General features: G+C 55.1%; 1 protein-coding gene across 1 annotated transcript in view; it reads right to left on the bottom strand.

Moving 5' to 3' along the window:
- Nucleotides 1–4,028, bottom strand: part of PDE9A (phosphodiesterase 9A) — a 125,232-nt gene extending 121,204 nt beyond the window's left edge. The window contains exon 1 of the mRNA XM_065875924.1: nt 3,960–4,028. Coding sequence (XP_065731996.1) covers nt 3,960–4,028 — 69 coding nt within the window. The remainder of the gene's footprint in view (nt 1–3,959) is intronic.
- Between the last annotated feature and the right edge of the window lie 13,138 nt (nt 4,029–17,166).

The raw sequence follows: 17,166 nt of genomic DNA, 5'->3' as shown, positions 1-17,166 counted from the left end.
CAGCCCTGATGAGCTCATCCTTGTTCCGGACACGGGTGGGAGAAAGGAGCAGGTTCTGAGGTCAGGGGAAGCTGCAGAGGGAAACAGCAAGCCCTCTGGGTAGGGACAGGACGCATCAGCTCCTAGAGCAGAGTCCTCAGAGCTGCGGTGCTGGCTCTCCAGGCTTGGGGGCTCCCACTCCCTCCTCCTTCACCTGAGGCTGGGAGGTGCCAGGTCCCACCCGCCCCCCCTGGCAGGTGGAGGCGCAGGCGATGGGGACAGGTGTGCAGAGGTGTTGCTGGCCGCGTGAGGCCGCAGCCCTGGCCATACGGCAGTTCCCGGCCTGGGTCCTCCTGAGGCCACCCAGTCTGCGAGAAGGGCTCCTTCCCCACGACGCCAGTCTTCTATGAGGAAGGAAACCTCTTCATTGGGCCCCATGTACGGCCGGCATCACAGCCCCTTCCCGCCAGCCGAAGCCCGCGGTGTCCTGCCCGTCACCAGGCACCCTGCAACAGCGGCAGCTTACTACCTGTCCCTCCCGGGGGAAGCAGGGGGCAGAGGGGCCATGGCTCAGGGGGACTCACGAAGCTGGATCCCGGCTCTCAGCACATAGCAGCTGCTCAGTAAACCCGTCTGGATAACTAAGCTATTTGCCCTGTCCGCTTGGACTCCTACAGCAAGCAGAACAACTAGCATCCCCGCGTGACAGCGGAGAAATCCACGGCACAGAGAGGTTGGGTAACTAGCCCGAGGCCGTGGGGGCTGTAGTGGAGGCGCTTAGGACAGGACCGCCGTCTGGCTCCTGCCATGGCTGCCAGCCACCTGGGATGCTGCTTCTGTGTAGACCCAGGAAGGACCCAGACCCGGGAGATAAGCCACGTCTGCCCAAGCCACGTCTGCCCTCTGAGCCTCCTCTGCACAACCGCTGCGGGAGAATCTGGCGGATGGAACACGGATCCCTCAAGTGGGCCCCGGACCCCCGTGGCGGCCTCCCGCTGGACACCTGAGCCGGTGAAGTGACCGTGTGTGCTGGAGTCTCCTTCACACCAAGGAAGCAGTGAGCCAGCCTCCCGAGGGCCACCACGGCTTCTCTAGGAACCTGGAACACCTACGGTACGATCACTACGGTACGTCCTCAGACGGGGACGCTGGCTGGCTGTCCCTACAGACAACGTTACGTCTGCACCCCAAGCTTTGCTGGAGCAGACACCATCTGCAGAAGCCACTGTTCTTTTTTTTTTTTTTGTGGTACACGGGCCTCTCACTGCTGTGGCCTCTCCCGTTGCGGAGCACAGGCTCCGGACGCGCAGGCTCAGCGGCCACGGCTCACGGGCCCAGCCGCTCTGCGGCGTGTGGGATCTTCCCGGACCGGGGCACGAACCTGTGTCCCCTGCATCGGCAGGCGGACTCTCAACCACTGCGCCACCAGGGAAGCCCCAGAAGCCACTGTTCTGCCTGTTATCTTCTTCTTCCCCACTGGGGCCCTCTCTGGGGGGAGCGTGGAAGGACCAGGAGCCGGGGCACTGGACAGACAGGGAGCAGAAACAACGTGGGGGCCGCAGGAGGGACGATGGGCGCACAGAACGGCACATGCATCAGAAGCGGTACCTGCCTCATCCCCTGACTCCGACTCCGCGGGGCTCTCCCCTCAAGAGTGACCTTTCCCGGAAAGGAGGTGGGATGGGGATAAAAGGGAGAGAGAACACGACTGCATGCTGGGAACTTTAGGAATTAATCCAGTGCCTGGGACTTTAAGAAAAGAAACCCCAGCCGCTGGAAGCATTGCTGTAGGAGCTCTCAACCCAGGATTAAAGTCCCAACAGTGCTGCTGGGTGTCGAGCGTGAGGTGAGCGCGGGGTTATGACTTTCTAGCACATGTCTGGAAACCCAGATGATCCGGTTCTCCCCCAGGGCTAAAGGTGCAGCCAGGAGCCCCCAACAGGGCTGGCAACAAAGGCAGAGGGCGCACAGCAAGGTCAAGAAGCACTGACACAGATGGCAGAGGTCTGAGGACCACGGTCTGCCTCCCCTCTTTTGTATTAGTTAAAGGGCACGGACGAAACAGAGAGAGAGCATCGCGCCCGCTGTGTTCCAGAGTGTTCCAGGCACTCTGTCTACATGGCCTCCTTCACTGCACACGGGAGTCTATGAAGCAGATGTTTTTGTTCCACTTTACTGTCCAGGAGGCCAGCTCAGAAGAGCCAAGGGTTAGATGCCCAGGATCACAGAAATTGGTGGAACCAACACTCAACATCAGATCTGGCACCCCCTGAGCGCAGGTGCCCGCGGTCTCCCAGGGCCACCTGCAGGGCTGCTTTCGTGGAGGTCACCCAAACCTCGAGCATCTCAGCCGCAAAATGCCCACAATGCCAGCTGAGCTGAGCCCGCCACTCATCTTCACCTCCCTCTGGACCCTCTCTTCCACTTTTCACCCACATCCCACTGAATTTCTCCGGGAAAGCTTTGGGAAGTTCTTGGGAAGGAACTGTCACTTCTGATGGTGACAGCATCTCATCTCACCTCTTTCCAAAGATAAAAAGGACCAATCTTTGATAATTCTCCTCTGCTGGGGTAGAAAAAGCGTGTGTGCTTGTGTACACGTGTGCGTGCGTGTGTGTTTGCATGTGGTGCGTGCACATATTTTTCTGTGCATGCTGTGTGTGAATGCATGTACACGAGTGTGCCCAGGTGTGTGCATGTGTGTCCATGCTGGGGCAGGGAAGTACTCAGCGGAGGGCCCTTTCTTCCTCTGGGGAGGCTGTTAAATTCCTGTGCAGTCACAGGTGCCCAGCCCTGGGAGTCAGGGGACCTGGGGGGAGTACTGCATCAGGTCACCACCTGCCCTGTGCTGATGAAAGAAGAGCGGGTGGGCCACCTGCCCTTGTTTCAGCTGCTTCCTGCTCGCCGTTATGTGGTTCCAATGAAGCGGGCTATAGTGGGAGAAGGGGAGCCCATACTTCTCCTTTCCTGCGATCAAGCAGGGGATGGGCTGAGGGTGAGGCAGCCAGCAGAGGCTTGTATGAGAACCGGAGACACCCGAGTCCCCGAGGCTACTCCGTGCCTGGCTGGGGCATCTCCCCCTGCTTCCCAGCTCTGGGTGCGCCACCTTGAGAAGAGCAAAGTGAGCCGTGGCAGCTGCAGGGTTTCCCTGAAACATCCAGCTGAGATTTCGGAGCGTTTCCCTCACTGGGGCCTTCCCCGTCCCCCGCGCCCAGGACCTTAGGGGGAGCTTGGAGAAGCCCGCTCCAAGCCAGCTTTCTAATCGTCCCTCTCTGCCAGTGAGAAGCAGGAGATGCTCTGAATGTAAAGCTGGTCCAGAGGGTCACCCAGTCTCTCTGCAGGCCCAGGAGGTAGAGCAGCCCCTGGGTCACCCCCTGGCGGTCAGAGCCGGCCACCTGCTGGGATGGGTAACTGAAGGAGGTAGGGGGGTGAGCAGTCCCTGCTGAGCCAGCCTCTACCAACACCCCTCCGCCCAACCTGATCCCTGCTGGCCGGGAAGCAGTGCCCGGTCCCCACAGGGGCTGCGAGCTCCAGGCAGCCTCCCTGAATGAGGACTCTGCCCGGCAGGTCTGCCCACCGGCTCCCGGGGTGAGTGTTCCACCGGAAGTAAAAGGCTTAACGGACCAGCCTCTGAACGGAGGAACTCAGCCTAATCAGATCTGTTACAAAGAAAGCTCTGCCCACGAAATGGAAAAAATCCCCCCTTGCAGTCGCGCCCCTCCACGGGGCCGCGCGTGGGGACACCTGCCCCGCAGAGCCCCACCAACCCCCGGCCCGAGTTGTCGAGGGCCGCAGCAGGCTCCACGGATGCCGGTTCGCTCGACCGCCGTCCCCTCCCCCGCCGGCGCCCCCTGGCCGGCCCCCACCCGCCTCCGGGACCCCGCGCTGTCACCGGGGAGGGGCCGCCGCCGGGCTGGCACCGCAGGGGGCGCGCCTTGAGGGCGCCCGCGCCGGGCTGGGAAGCTTGGGGAGGGGGCTACCTTCTGAATGCGTCCATCGATGTCCAAATAGATGGCCTTGGGCCGGTAGCTGGAGGAGCCCGTTCCCATCTTGACGAGCGCTGCACTTGGACTTTTTACTGTACTTTCTCGACGCCAGCCGCCGCGGGGAGGGCGGGGAGTGGGAGGAGGGGGCGGGTGGCGGGAGGACGCGGGGACCAGCCAACCAGCGCGCCGCTGCGGCCCGTGCCGCCGGCTCGGCCCCTCCTCTCCCCGCCCCCTCCTCCTCTCCCGCACTCCGCCTTCCTCCCTCCTTCCTCTTGCCTCCCCGTTTCTCCTCTCTCCCTTATCTTCACTCCCTTTTCTTCCCCTCCCACATTAAGGCACACCCCCTCATCTTGCCTTTGAGTTCAGCCGCCTTGGGGACAGGGCCAAGCAGCCTGTCTCCAAGTGCCCTCTGGACAGGTGCTCATAGCGAGCGACACCCCCTGGCTGCAAAGCTGGTCACCTCCCCATGTGACCAGATTCCCATAGCGACCCCCTCTGGCTGCAGGGGACTGGTCACCTCCGCAGGTGGACAGTGGCCAGTTGGGACTCCTTTGCCGCAGGTGGATACGCCACCATCAGCAAGCACCCGGCTGGCATGGGGCCGTAAGCTATTTGTGGTCGCGACCTAAACCCAAGCACCACTTAACGCTAGGAGAATCCCCCCGGGTTCCTGCTCTCCCCGCTGAGAGTGCCGTTCTCATTAATTTCAACAGGAGATGGGAAAAGTTTCTTCTCCATGGACCTCCTTCCCCTAAGTTTTCTGCACATCCTCGAGAGTGAAAGCTTTTTCCAGCTGCGCCCAGAGCTGAAATGGCAATTTTATTTCTGTCCTTCAGGCAGCCAGAGCGAGGATTACCCGGCCACCAGTTATTTGCTGGTTTCAGCACTGTTCTGGTTCCCACCCCCCTTGTTAATTGCCACAGGGAGTGTGGGAAAAAAGGGAGGGATTGCAGGCAGCTCTTGACCTGCAGGTCACAGCGGGGGCTGCAGCGGGGGCTGCCTTTGCAGCTCCCCAGCTCTCTCAGGGGGCGGGAACAAGTTTTGGGAGGGCGGTGATGCTGAATGGCTCTCAGTGCCTGTTGCTTTTGGAAGCTGGTGTCGAAACCAGACAGAGAATGCACTTATTGTTTCGTTCTAAGAGAATTCCAAGCCACTGCTTTTCATCTGTTGAATGTCTGGGCCTTGCTTACTGAGACAGTGGCTGGAGCGCACAGGCTCCCTCCTCCCTGCCGGTCCGCCCAGGCTCGGCTGACCACGGCCACGGCCAATGGTCTTTGCTTTTCCTTCCCTGGCCATCTGGCCTCCACCTGGTGGATAGTCACGGGCTTTCCAGACTCCTCCCAGCTGCCTGGAGAGTTGGCCAGGCTGGAGCCCTGGGGAGCGTGGGGTCATCATCTTTGGGTGAAGTGGTCCTCCTCAGCCTTTGGACGGTCCAGCACGTGTCGCTTCACGTCCCCTGCCTGCTCTGGGGTGGGGGTGGGGGGCCGATTGGTTTTGCTTTTGCGTCCAGCGCAGTGACGGGACCGCGTCAGAACCTGGGCACCACGAGATTTGCTTTACACGTGGCTGGAGGCGAGAAGAGGCACCAGGAGGCCTTTGGGGTGGAGGGTCAACCCTGCTGGGTGGGCCCAGTTGGCCACTTGACTCACAGCTGTGAAAATGTATCGGCAGAAAATTGGAATGAGCACCGTCATTACAGCTCAATTTTGCTGTCGAACGTTCCGACGTTCTTTGGGCTCATCTGGTGACCAGTCTGCAGAGCTATCGTGCTGCCTGGCCTGGAAACCTCACCGCCCGGCAGATGGCTCATTAGCTTGGTACTTGTTTATTCTCCGTGTCTTGTTGTCATCTGACCCTGCTCTCTCAGACCATCTCCTTCGGGCGCCCAAACACAGAATGCAGCTCTTCAGGGCCGTTTACCACCGATCAGAGGGTGAGTTTCTGTGACGGTGCATTCCGTACCACTGTGTGTTGGGGGTGGCCCTTACGCTGTCTGGCTCATTCTGCATTCAGAATAATAATCGCCCCATAAGTATCTGACCAGCTAGGCTGCTGTCCAGTTACTCCATCCCTGAGCCAGCAGACCCTGCCTCTACCCCGCCCCCAGGAGCCGAGGTTGCATCCTTCATCAGCGCCGCCCTTGCTGTGTGTCGGTGCTGTTCTAGGCCCCCCGGGGAATTAAGTGGAGAATAAACAGAAATCCCTGGTCTGGAGGAACCAGCATTTTAGTGGGAAACAGATGAGATGGTGTAAATAAATGCAACATGTAGCATGTTGGATAATAATTAGTGCAAAGGAGAAAAGTCACGTGGGGAAAGGGGTGCGCCATGGAGCGTGCAGCGCTGACATCGGCGGGGTGGCTGGGCAGGAACACACAGGGGTAGAGAGGGAGCAGGGGGCCCGTGTCCCTCGGAGGAAAGAGCCTTCCAGCAAAGGGAGCAGCCTCAGGCCGAGGCCCCTCCCCCAGGAGAGGAGGGCGGTGGTGGTACGGGGCGGGGGAGGGGGCCTGCAGGGGCTGTGGGTCAGAGAGGTGAGGGGTGGCAGGGCCGTACCAGGGACGTGGTTCCACTCTTTCATATGGGGCTGCACAGAAGGCCAAGCAGAGGAGAGACGCGGCCCCCTCGGGTCCGGCCGCCGCTGGGTGGGGACGCCCTAACGGGAGGGGTGGCGGGAGTCCAGGAGGAGCTGCCCCCATAATCTCTGCGAAGAACGACAGTGGTTTGGGCTACTGGGGCGAGGAGGAGTGGCTGGATTCTGCGTCTGATCTGGAGATCGTTTGGCTTTTTCACGAAGGCTCGGTGACATCATTTCTGCGTTTTGCTCCCCTTCCCTTCCGCAGACTGGGGTTCTGCCCAAATTCGTGCTCCTCCGTCCTGGACGGCCCCTGGGGTTAGGCTCCAGCGGCCACCCCTCCCCTCTGCCTGCACCACATCAGCCCAGAGGCTCCCTGGCGTCCTTGACCTGCATTCCTGATCCCGGCTTGGCCACCAGAATCGCAGCCAGTGTAAGTTCCCAGAGCCAAGATACAGCGGAAGGAAACCGCCTGCCTGTGCCAGGAGGGCTGGGCCCGGATGACGAGCCAGGGTGGGGCAGGAGGCCTGGGGCCTGGTGGCAACTTGGCCACTGAGCTCAGAGCCCTGAGGGGGTCCAGGGGGCGAAGTTTCCAGCTGTCTGGGCTGTCAGGGTGTGAAACCCTGCCTGAATCTCGCAGGGACGGGGCGGAGGTGAAGGAGCTCAGGGAAGTGCACAGCCAGCCCCTTGGGGGCTTCAGCCTCCGTGTGGGCTGAAACTTCTCCTGGTGCCATCCGGCTTGCACACGGGCTCATCCCTGCATGCAGAGCTCACCCTTTAATTGCCATAAAGACCTCATCAAGGAAGAATTTCAAATTAAGAAGTCAGAGCCAGAGTGCAGAACAGAAGGGCCGAGACTGTGGCCTGCGGAGCTGGTTGGGGGTTCCCGGGTCCCACACCAGCTCTTCATCCCTGGCAAGAAGGGGCAAAGCCGCAATGAGGAGGAATAGAGGGTCTGCCCTGTGCCCCCAGAGTGGGCGGCCTCCAGCAAGGATGCAGAGGCGGGGAAGGAAATTCAGAGTACTCAGGAAGAGTCCAGAGGGTGTCTCTGTCGGTGGGAGGAGGCATCCGTCTAGAGTGGCCGGGCTGGGCCAGGTGGAGCATCTTCCCCACCCCCACCCCCGGCCTGCAGCGCCCCCGGACGGGGTGGGCCAGTGGGTCTGCAGGCAGCTGCTGATCCAGCCCCGAGGGCACCCTCTGCCTAGTCTGTCTTGGGTCTAGCTGGTGTTTTTAATGACTCTTCTGAAAATAATCCAGTTGCTTCCTGTGCTAATTCTTCCGACCTGGGGGGCGGGGGCGGGCCACAAAATGAATCCGTGGAACAAGCAAAATGTATTAGCGCCTACTGCATACAAGGCACGGAGCAGGCCTTGTTAAAGGGGATTGGAGTAGTTAAAGGGGGTCTGGAAACACCGTGGGAGAGGATTAACATTGACGAACTGGTCAGAGGTAAGATGCTTTATGTTCTGAAAGCTTTACCATCGGCCTCTTGGAGGAATCAGCCTGCTTTGTGCATTTATAACAAACCGAACACCCCCTAAACTGCTCTAACCTTCTGGGAAAACCATCTGCCAGGAGGCACCAAGAATGAGAGGAAGGGTGTGCCCTTTGGCCCATCTGCCCCAACCTTTCGTCCGATGGCAGTGTCAGGTTTAGTGGTACAATATTTGATTTATACACACATCAACTTACTTCTTTTTATGGCTTTGGTAATTACAAAATTATTACTAGTTGTAAATATTTCAAACAACGCAGTGAAAAGGGACAGTCCCATCCAGGTCAGAAGGTGGAGACCCACCCCTTCTTAATGGTCATCCAAGGGGGTCACGGAGATACATGTGTTCTTACCTGCTCTTACCTATTTATCAGGTTCCCTATATGCTGGGCATTGAGATTCTCCTCATCACTGATTTCTACTGGCTCCTTTTATATTGTACAAAGGATAGTAACCCTTTGACTATCGTATATTTTACAAATATATTCTACAAGTCAGTGGCTTATCTTTTAACTTCAGCCGCGGTATCTTCATAACGTGGCATTACACATTGAAGTAATCAAAACTCTACCTCTTTTCTTGTCAGCTTTCTGGATTTCTTGTTGGCTTAGAAAGGAGATGTCGTTTATAATAGAAAAATTTTAAAAGAAATAAAGATGTGACCTGGATTTCCAAAGACTGGGACTGCTAATTAAATTGTGGTACATTTGCCGGAGGGAATACCAAGGACGATGATTTTGACGGTTTATGGAGGCGGAGGGAAGTTGCAACCCCGCCAGTGACAGAGCAGAATCCGCAGAGGCATTTACACCCTGACCCTTCATTCCCGCCCCGACCCGTTTGTCAGCAAGTGCCCCAGGCCAGGCGACGCAGGTCTGGCTGTGGACAGAACCCGGCCCTGCTTGACGGGTTTACATGCCGTGTTAGGCTCTGTGAAACCTGGCGGACACCTGAACCGATTTAGGAAGAGAATACGAAATGGTTGGTTTAGGTTGGTAGGGTTTTAGGCATTTTATAAAAAACATTTTTTTCTGATGCTGTGATGTTATTTTTGCCGTAAAACGGGGAAAAGGGGAAGAGTTAAAGTGCTAAACAAGTAGCGTGCACGAAGCAGCCTTCTCCTGCTTTCTTGGAAGTGGCTGCATAGGGAAGAACAGATCTGCTTCGCAGACGTGGTGCCATGAGCCTTCCAGACCCAGACAGACACTCGAGTCTGCTTATGGCAGTGGCGTGGAGTCACACTCCTTGCCAGGGCCCTCAGCTGGCCCCCCTTGTCCCCTTCTCGTGGGCGGTGACTCCCTTTCTGGGCAGCTGGCGGGTCGAGACATTCTTCCGTCCTCTCTCGGTCCATTTTTGTGGCCTCCTACCTGCCTCTCCTCCCTCCCCCCTCCTTCATGAGTATGCGTCCCTGGATCTTCCTATTTGGTCCATCTGCCCCTGTCATTTCCCTGGCTGGCCTCCTTGGGGACCTCCCGTGTGACACACCTGGCGTCTACTATCTGTCCTGTCCTTCTCCATCCCCATCCCCCGAAGACAGCAGACACTCGTGTCTGCTCTTCATTTCATCCGAGAATAATGTCCCTCCCTCTTTCCTCCCCTTGATCATCTCTTCCTTAAGATCCATTCAGGTGTCATTTACACGGTGCCATCTTCCTGAACCCCCAGATCTCTGGACCAGGGTGGGGAGCTCCTCCCCGGGTCCCTGAAGCCTGGCATCCTGTGTGATTCCCGCCATGTAGCCCCGGATGATTTGCGTGTCCTCCCAAGCTTGACTCCTTGTTGATCAAAGGGGGTGACAACAGCTAGCCCGAGGTGTCCTGAAGATCGACGGGAGTGGGTGATAATGCGCGAACATGCGTTAGCCCGGGCCTGGTGCACCGTCAGAGCTCGGGGCTGTCTTGTCCTGTTTGGAAGAGCGGCATTGCCGTAACCCTCACTCACCCTGTGCATTGTCGCTGCCACCGTGTCCCCACTAAACGATGCCCTTGTGAGGGAAAGACGGAATTGTGGGCGGGCTTCAACAGCGGTGGCCCTCCCCCTGGAGCTGAGTGGACGTCGAACAGCCTTCAGCAGGTGAATGCCTTTCTGTGACCGGGCAGCCCCCATTCCTCTGTACAAAGCTGATGACCTGTGTTGAATTTTTGACCTTGGCTTAATTAGCATTAAAAGCGGTACTAAGAGCCAACCGTGCATTCCCTGCCCTTTGGCTGAAATGTTTTTCTGAGTTTCTGAGGAGGAAGGTGCTGCTTCGGGCCAACCCCGGGAGGCCTCTGTCCCATCGACCCCCGTGAGAACCTGTTTCTCCACCGCCTGCCGCTGGAAGCTGGAGTCCTGCACAGCCCGCGCGGATCAAGGGCCACCTCCCAGCAGCCAGTTCTGCAGCGCTGGGAACCTGTCCCGGAAACAGGGACAGCTTCCCGTCCCCTCTCATGGTGACACGCCACTTGCCACCTCTAACCCATCTCTCCCGCAGGGACTGTGGCTGCTGTCATTCTGGACAGAACCTGCTGGCCCCTCAGGTCACTCACCTGGTAGGGGCTCCCACGAACTGGGAGTGAGTGACACACACCCTGGGGGGCTCAGGCCCTGTAGCTACACAAGGACCCCGGCTCTCTCTGGACCACGTTCCCTGCGCTCAGATGGGTGTCAGAGCCCGAGAGCTCATCCCGACGCAGAGAGCTGCCCTAACTGGGAGAGGAACAGAGTGACGTCATCAGAGCTAAGGAAGCTCCAACAGGGCGAAGTGGGGTGAGGCAGGGGTTTGTGTGCTTTGGGCCCAGTCACCTGGGGGATGATGCTAAGACCTGCCACCAGCAGTGGCCACTCACCAGGTAGCTCTCATTCCTGTAACAATCTCACTTTCTCTTGTCACCCCAAGTTCTTTGGCGAGGGGGGATGGCCGTCCACCAGACGCCAACTCGACAGGCTGGTTTCTTTTGTTTGGGCCTCTGGGTGAGCATCGGAGTCTGTTCTCAGCCTCCCCTGCATTCAGGAGTCCCAGGGTGACTGCCCCAGCAGGTGCAGGTATCTAAGTCATTGCCTAGCTGATCCAAGCACCCAGATGACCCCCTGGCTCTGGCTCGACTCAGTAGTAAGTCTGCCGTTGTGAGTAGAATCCACTGCAAACTGATGATTTCATTTCCAGAACTAGGACACAACGGCCTCATTCGTAGGCAGACCTGTACGTGATTATCCGTAATAGCTTATATCCGTAGATCCTGGCGTTCCGACTTAATTGCAAGCTCTTTAAAGAGGAGGATAGTGTCCTATTTATTTTGGATGGCTTCTGCAGTGCCTAGGCATGCTTTAAAAAATATTCCGAATGCTAGTTTAGGGGCCAGAGCTGGTACATCCTTCAGCGAAAGAAACTCTTCTGTAAACTCAAAGTTGGACAGTGGTCATGCCTCTTGTAAATCTGTGACTAATTTCCGAAGCACCCACCTGTCCAAATCAGCAGGAAGTTCCCTGTCCTGTATCCCAAGAGCGTCCTTCTCCCTCCCAAGTGTCCCAAACCCCAAGGGTTTACGAAGGTCAAAGGGAGGGGCCGCCGAATCCTTCCCCTGGGGAGAGGGCAAGGCCCCGATCAACCCATTTCTTCTTCTATTGCGCCCCACGAAAGTAAGCAAATAAACAAAAAGTGCCCCTCCTGCAACATGGGAGAAAGACTAGATTTTGAAAATTGCAGGATGATGGAAGAGAGAGATCTTAGCAGCTGGAAATTCCTGTTTTTCTTTTTTTAAAATTTCTTAGCAGTTGAGCCGTGACTAATATTTCCTCATTTAAATAATTTGGGTCTGAGAGCCATGCGCTGTGGGTGATGCTCCAGGCATCCCCCTGATGGCGGCTTTAGGGAGTTGGGTCTCGGGAGACCCCACTGTCGGCTGCCTCCCCTCAGACGGGTCCCCTCATCCGTGGAGACAGGAGAGTGGCTCTCTCCACAATCCATGGCCTCTACGACCTCTTCCCTCCTCCTCTCTTCTCTCTTTCTTTTGGTTTAGTTCTTTCAACTCCATCTAACCTGTGGATTTCCCTTTCCTCTGGCTCTGGGGAAAGTCTGTGGAATTCAGTCCCAGACCCTCTGGTCCCCTAGCCTTTGGGGTAAGCCCATTCGCAACACCATGAGGGAAATGAGGGAAAGCACTTTGGAACACAGAAAAGGCTGAGTTCTAAAAAAGAAGCTTCTGCTAAGAAAAAAGGATTTGCCAAAGTTTGGAAACATGAACTTGCGATGGCCTGTTTCTGATCAGAACTTCGTAAAGGCCAACCTCAAAACAAATGGACAGGCAGGACCTGTCAGTCCTCCCAACCTCTGAGCCCGGCCCAAATTCAGACAATTGCAAATAAACACTCACTGAGCTCAGATCAGGGTGAAGCACTGGGCCTTTAGCGGGGAGTTGGGAGCCGGGAGCAGGGATCGTGGCAAAGGTATATGTGGCTGGGCCCTGCTCTCTGACAAGCTCACAGACAGACCGTGGAGGAAGATTTGTAAGCAAGAGATAGTGCCCATCTCCCCTCATCCCCACCTGCACATACACGCAGTGTGGTAAGTCCCATCTCCAGTAGACATTTGCCAAAATCTCTATCAGTTAACAAGACAGGCAGAATTCTACCAACCTGGGACTTATATTCTAGCGGGGAGACAGACAAACAGACACCTACCTGGGACTCATATTCTGGTGGGGAGATAGATAATAAACAAACAATAGATGTATAATTCCAGCACAAAGATAAGACTTATCAAGGAAAAACTAAAGCCAAGAAGGAGGACAGAGGATTCCTCGGGCTGCTGTTCTAGATATTGTGGTCAGGGAAGGCATCACGGAGGGGGTGACATTTGGGCAGAGTGAAGGACTTGTTTGAAGGGAGAGCTGTCGAGGAGGAGGGAACAGAAGCAGGGAAGGCCGGAGGCAGCCAGGGCTGGGGCAGGGAGGTGGTGGAGCAGAGGCAGAAGGACAGCTGGGGATCAGCGCGGGCTGGTGTTGCAGGGTTTGGGGTTTTACTCTAGGTGTAACCAAAGCCACAAGAGGATCGAAAGCTGTAAAATGACCCGAGCTGACTTGGATGCAGGTGACATGTGTGCAAGGAGGCCAGGCAGGACCCGCAGGTCCTGGGATGTGGTCCGTTGGGGTTTGAGTCCAGCTCTTACTTGTTGGGCAACCCTGGATAGATTGCTTACACTTCCTGAGCCTCAGTTTTCTTCTCTGTGAAATGGGCACATAGGGCCTTTGCAAGGATCAATGGTATAAAGCGTGTAAAGCACTTAGCCCCACATAGCATGACTTTATCCATGCCTTTCTTCCTCCTCGTACTTCTCTGTTCTGCTTTCTGTATAACAAGCACTTGATCACTGTTGCCATGGCAGTTGTAATTTTTTTCACTTGGGAGTGTAGGTTTAAGAACTGCTGAAGGGGCCCCTTCAGAGCGTTGAACACTCCAAAGAAAACTTCTGCTCCCACATCAGGGCGGTCGGCAATCGTTTTCCTTCCTGAGATGCTCCAGGTGACAGCATCCAGCAGTGGGGAGGGATGCCCGGATCAGCGAGGACCTTTAATGGGAATCACCTGGGGCCTCCCCTTCTCCATCTTTCCTTGCTGCCTTCCAGGAATGGAGCCGGTCCTGCTGACCATCAACCAAAGCATGTGTGGGATGCTGTGTGCGCCCAGAACCACCTACTTCAAGGCTATCTCCCTGGTGACCAGCTGTCCCCATTCACACATTTGTACAGCAGCAGCTCTGTACCTGTGGTGATGAAACACAGCTGGGGGGTCGCTGCCGTTGCTGTTTCACGTACATTTGCTGCCCCCTCCTTCTTTTAAGTGCAAAGGTAGGAGTGGGTCTAACAGCCTACCGGCAAAACTTCAAATTGCCGTCTTCTCAGGGCAAGCTGGTCCTCAGCCACATAATAAACAGGGTGAAAGAACACGGGTGCTCAGCCACTGCGTACAGGAAAGTTTGGTGCCTCGGAGGAAAATAGATTTGAGGCTTTTCATCTGTGAGGTGTCCCATAAAAACATTAATTTTTGATGATGTAAGATACGGTTCCCCAAATTTCTTTTCTTTCTAAAACATAGGACCAGCGAAACACGGATTACATCCAGGGCTCATTAGATGCTTCATTTGCAAGTGACAGAATCTCAACTCAAATAAATGTAAGCAAAGGCTACGCTTTGACTCATAAACGAAAAGTCCAGGGGTCGATCTAGAGTTAGACGCGCATGGATCCGGGTCTCCGTCCACATCTGTCTGTCTGTCTGCCCCCAACCCACAGCCGCCACAGGGGGGCTTTCCCCATGTGGCCAGTGTCGTGGCTGCCTCGCTGCCCGGAACTCACATCCTACCGGCACTGTCACCCAAGTAGAATGAGAACTTGGTGGGAACTGAGCTGGAGGGAGAACCCCACGAGGCCAAACTGGGTCTAGCGTGAGTCATTTCAGCAGGGAGCCGGGCACTCTGATTGAGGTGCCTGGTCACTTCACAACAACATCCACGAGTCACAAGCTTAATATGTTCATTATATTGTTTTAAATAAAATTTTACTTTCGATCTGTTTTAAATTTACAGAGAGATGACAAAGATAGTGTGCAGAGTTCCCATGGACCCTGCGCCAGTTTCCCCCGTGATCGACATCTTACCTTAGCGGGCTACACTTATCGGAATTAATGAACAGGTATGGATACATTATTCTTTTTTAATAAAATATATTGAAGTCTAGTTGATTTACAATGCTGTGTTTAATTTTTGTTATGCAGCAAGTGACCCAGTGATACATATACGTATTCTTTTCCATCATGGTTTATCTCGGGATATTGAATCCGGCTCCCTGTGCTCTACGGTAGGCCCTTGTTGTTCATCCTTTCTATACGTGATAGTTTGCATCTGCTAATCCCAAACTCCCACTCCATGCCTCCCCTCCCCCATACCATTGGGTAACCACAAGTCTGTTCTGTCTGTCTGTGAGTCTGTTTCTGTTTCATAGATATGTTCATTTGTGTCGTATTTTAGGTTCCACATATGAGTGATGTCATATGGTATTTGTCTTTCTCTTTCTGACTTACTTTGCTTAGTAAGCTAATCTCTAGGTCTATCTGTGTTGCTGCAAATGGCATTATTTCGTTCTTTTTTATGGCTGAGTAGTATTCCATTGTGTATATATATATAGACCACATCTTCTTTCTCCATTCATCTGTCGATGGACGTTTAGGTTGTTTCCATGTCTTGGCTATTGTGAATAGTGCTGCTATGAACATAAGGGTGCGTGTATCTTTTGGAATTGTAGATTTGTCTGGGTATATGCCCAGGAGTGGGATTGCTGGATCATATGGTAGTTCTAGTTTTAGTTTTTCGAGGTATCTCCATACTGTTTTCCATAGTGGCTACACCAATTTACATTCCCACTAACAGATATTGATACATTATTCTTACCTAAAATTCGTGCTGTATTCTTGTTTTCGTGTTTTCCTAATCGTTTTTTCTGTTCCAAGATCCCAGCCAGGAAACCACATAACATCAGGCATCCTGTCTCCTGGGGATCCTCTGGGCTGTGACAGCTTCTCAGACTTTCCTGGGTTTGATGCCCTTGAGAGTTTCAAGGAGGACTGGTCAGCTATTTGCAGGATGTCCCTCACTTGGGATCTGTCTGACGTGTTTCTGATGGAATTGGATGGGGTGTGGGTTCTGGGAGGGGGACCACGGACGTGAAGGGCCGTGCTCATCACCTCTTACCCGGCATCCGTGCATCAACATGACGCATCCCTGCTGGTGTTGATGGTGACCCCTGGTGGAGGTGGGGCTGTCAGGTTTCTCCCCTGAGAAGTTACTCTATTTCCCCCTCCCCACGCTGCCCTCTGTGGGAGGACATTCCTGTGCACAGTCTGCCCCTTAGGAAAGGGGAGGTGTTCTCCCTCCCCCAGGGCAGAGGACCTGCATAAACCCTTCTGAATTCTTCTGCAGGGAAAATCTTCTCTTCTCACCCTGTGTATTCGTTTATTCAACCATTTATTTACCTGGCCTCATGGAGATTTATTTTACCCTTTGTGCTAGAATCCTTTACTACTTTGTTTCTTTGCTCAAATTGTTCCACTTTGGCCACTGGGGGCTCTTTCAGGGGGGTCCTCTGTGCCTCTGATGTTCCTCCATGTGCTTTTTCTTTTTTTTCCCCCAGGACTTCTTTACTTTCTGAGACCGCAAGACGGTACAGCTCGTCTTGTATATTTCCTGCCCTGGTCCTAGAATCAGCCATCTCTCCAAGGCACCCTGGTTCTTTTCACTGGAGAACGGTATTAAGAACCAACATCTGGTCCTGAGTGTGCTCATTGCTGCTGGAGTTGCTGCAAGGGTCAGCTGTCCCTTACGGCTGACTGAGCTAGAAAATATGTGTGAACCTACCGAGCCTTGTGTATATGCATATCTATAAATATTTCCCGTAGAGCCTCGGTATCTATGTCAAGTCAAATGTGACCGTATTGGTATCTCCCGCTCGAGTCCATCACCACGTGGGTCGTTCCTGCCCCTCTTCTTGCACGTCTGTTACCTCCCACTCCCACGGTGAGAAAGCCACCGCCTACCACCCAGTACTTGTTCAGCTCCAATATCTATGTGTTCGGTGTTTGCAGGGCCTGTCAGGGGTGGGTGGGCTCTCAGGGCCTGGCCATCTGGATGTAGAGGTGAGGAAGGGCTGGAGGGGGTTTCTGGCTGGGAAACCAGTCTACCCTGTGAGCTGCCCGCTCCCAGCTCCATGACCATGGTCACCGAGAGATCCAGGCTCCCCAGGCCGGAGGCTGAGGCCCAGCAGTGTTGCAGGAGTTTATCATCTGCTGTGGAATTCACAGATGACCGAGCTGCTTCTCTGCAGAGCGTTCGATAAGGCGCCTGGACAGATGCTCATTTCTTCCTCCCAGCCCGGGCAGGATGCGGTGGCTGCAGAAAGAAAGAGGTGACAGGAAGGGTGTTTTGATGAGCGCTCACACGTGGGGGGTGGGAAGAATGCACGGTTCGACAAACCGTCCAAGGCTGGAGGGAATAAATAAAGACGCTGGGAAGGGACCTATCAGATGACCCTGAGACAATCTTAAACCCAGGAAGGATGTATAAGGAATGAAGAGTCTCAAACCAAAAAAGACCTGCTGTGTAGCACAT

This window comes from Phocoena phocoena, chromosome 4, assembly GCF_963924675.1.
Source record: "Phocoena phocoena chromosome 4, mPhoPho1.1, whole genome shotgun sequence".
Classification (NCBI taxonomy): domain Eukaryota; kingdom Metazoa; phylum Chordata; class Mammalia; order Artiodactyla; family Phocoenidae; genus Phocoena; species Phocoena phocoena.
The sequence above is the reverse complement of the archived record's forward strand: the minus strand, read 5'-3'. Positions and strand labels throughout refer to the sequence as shown.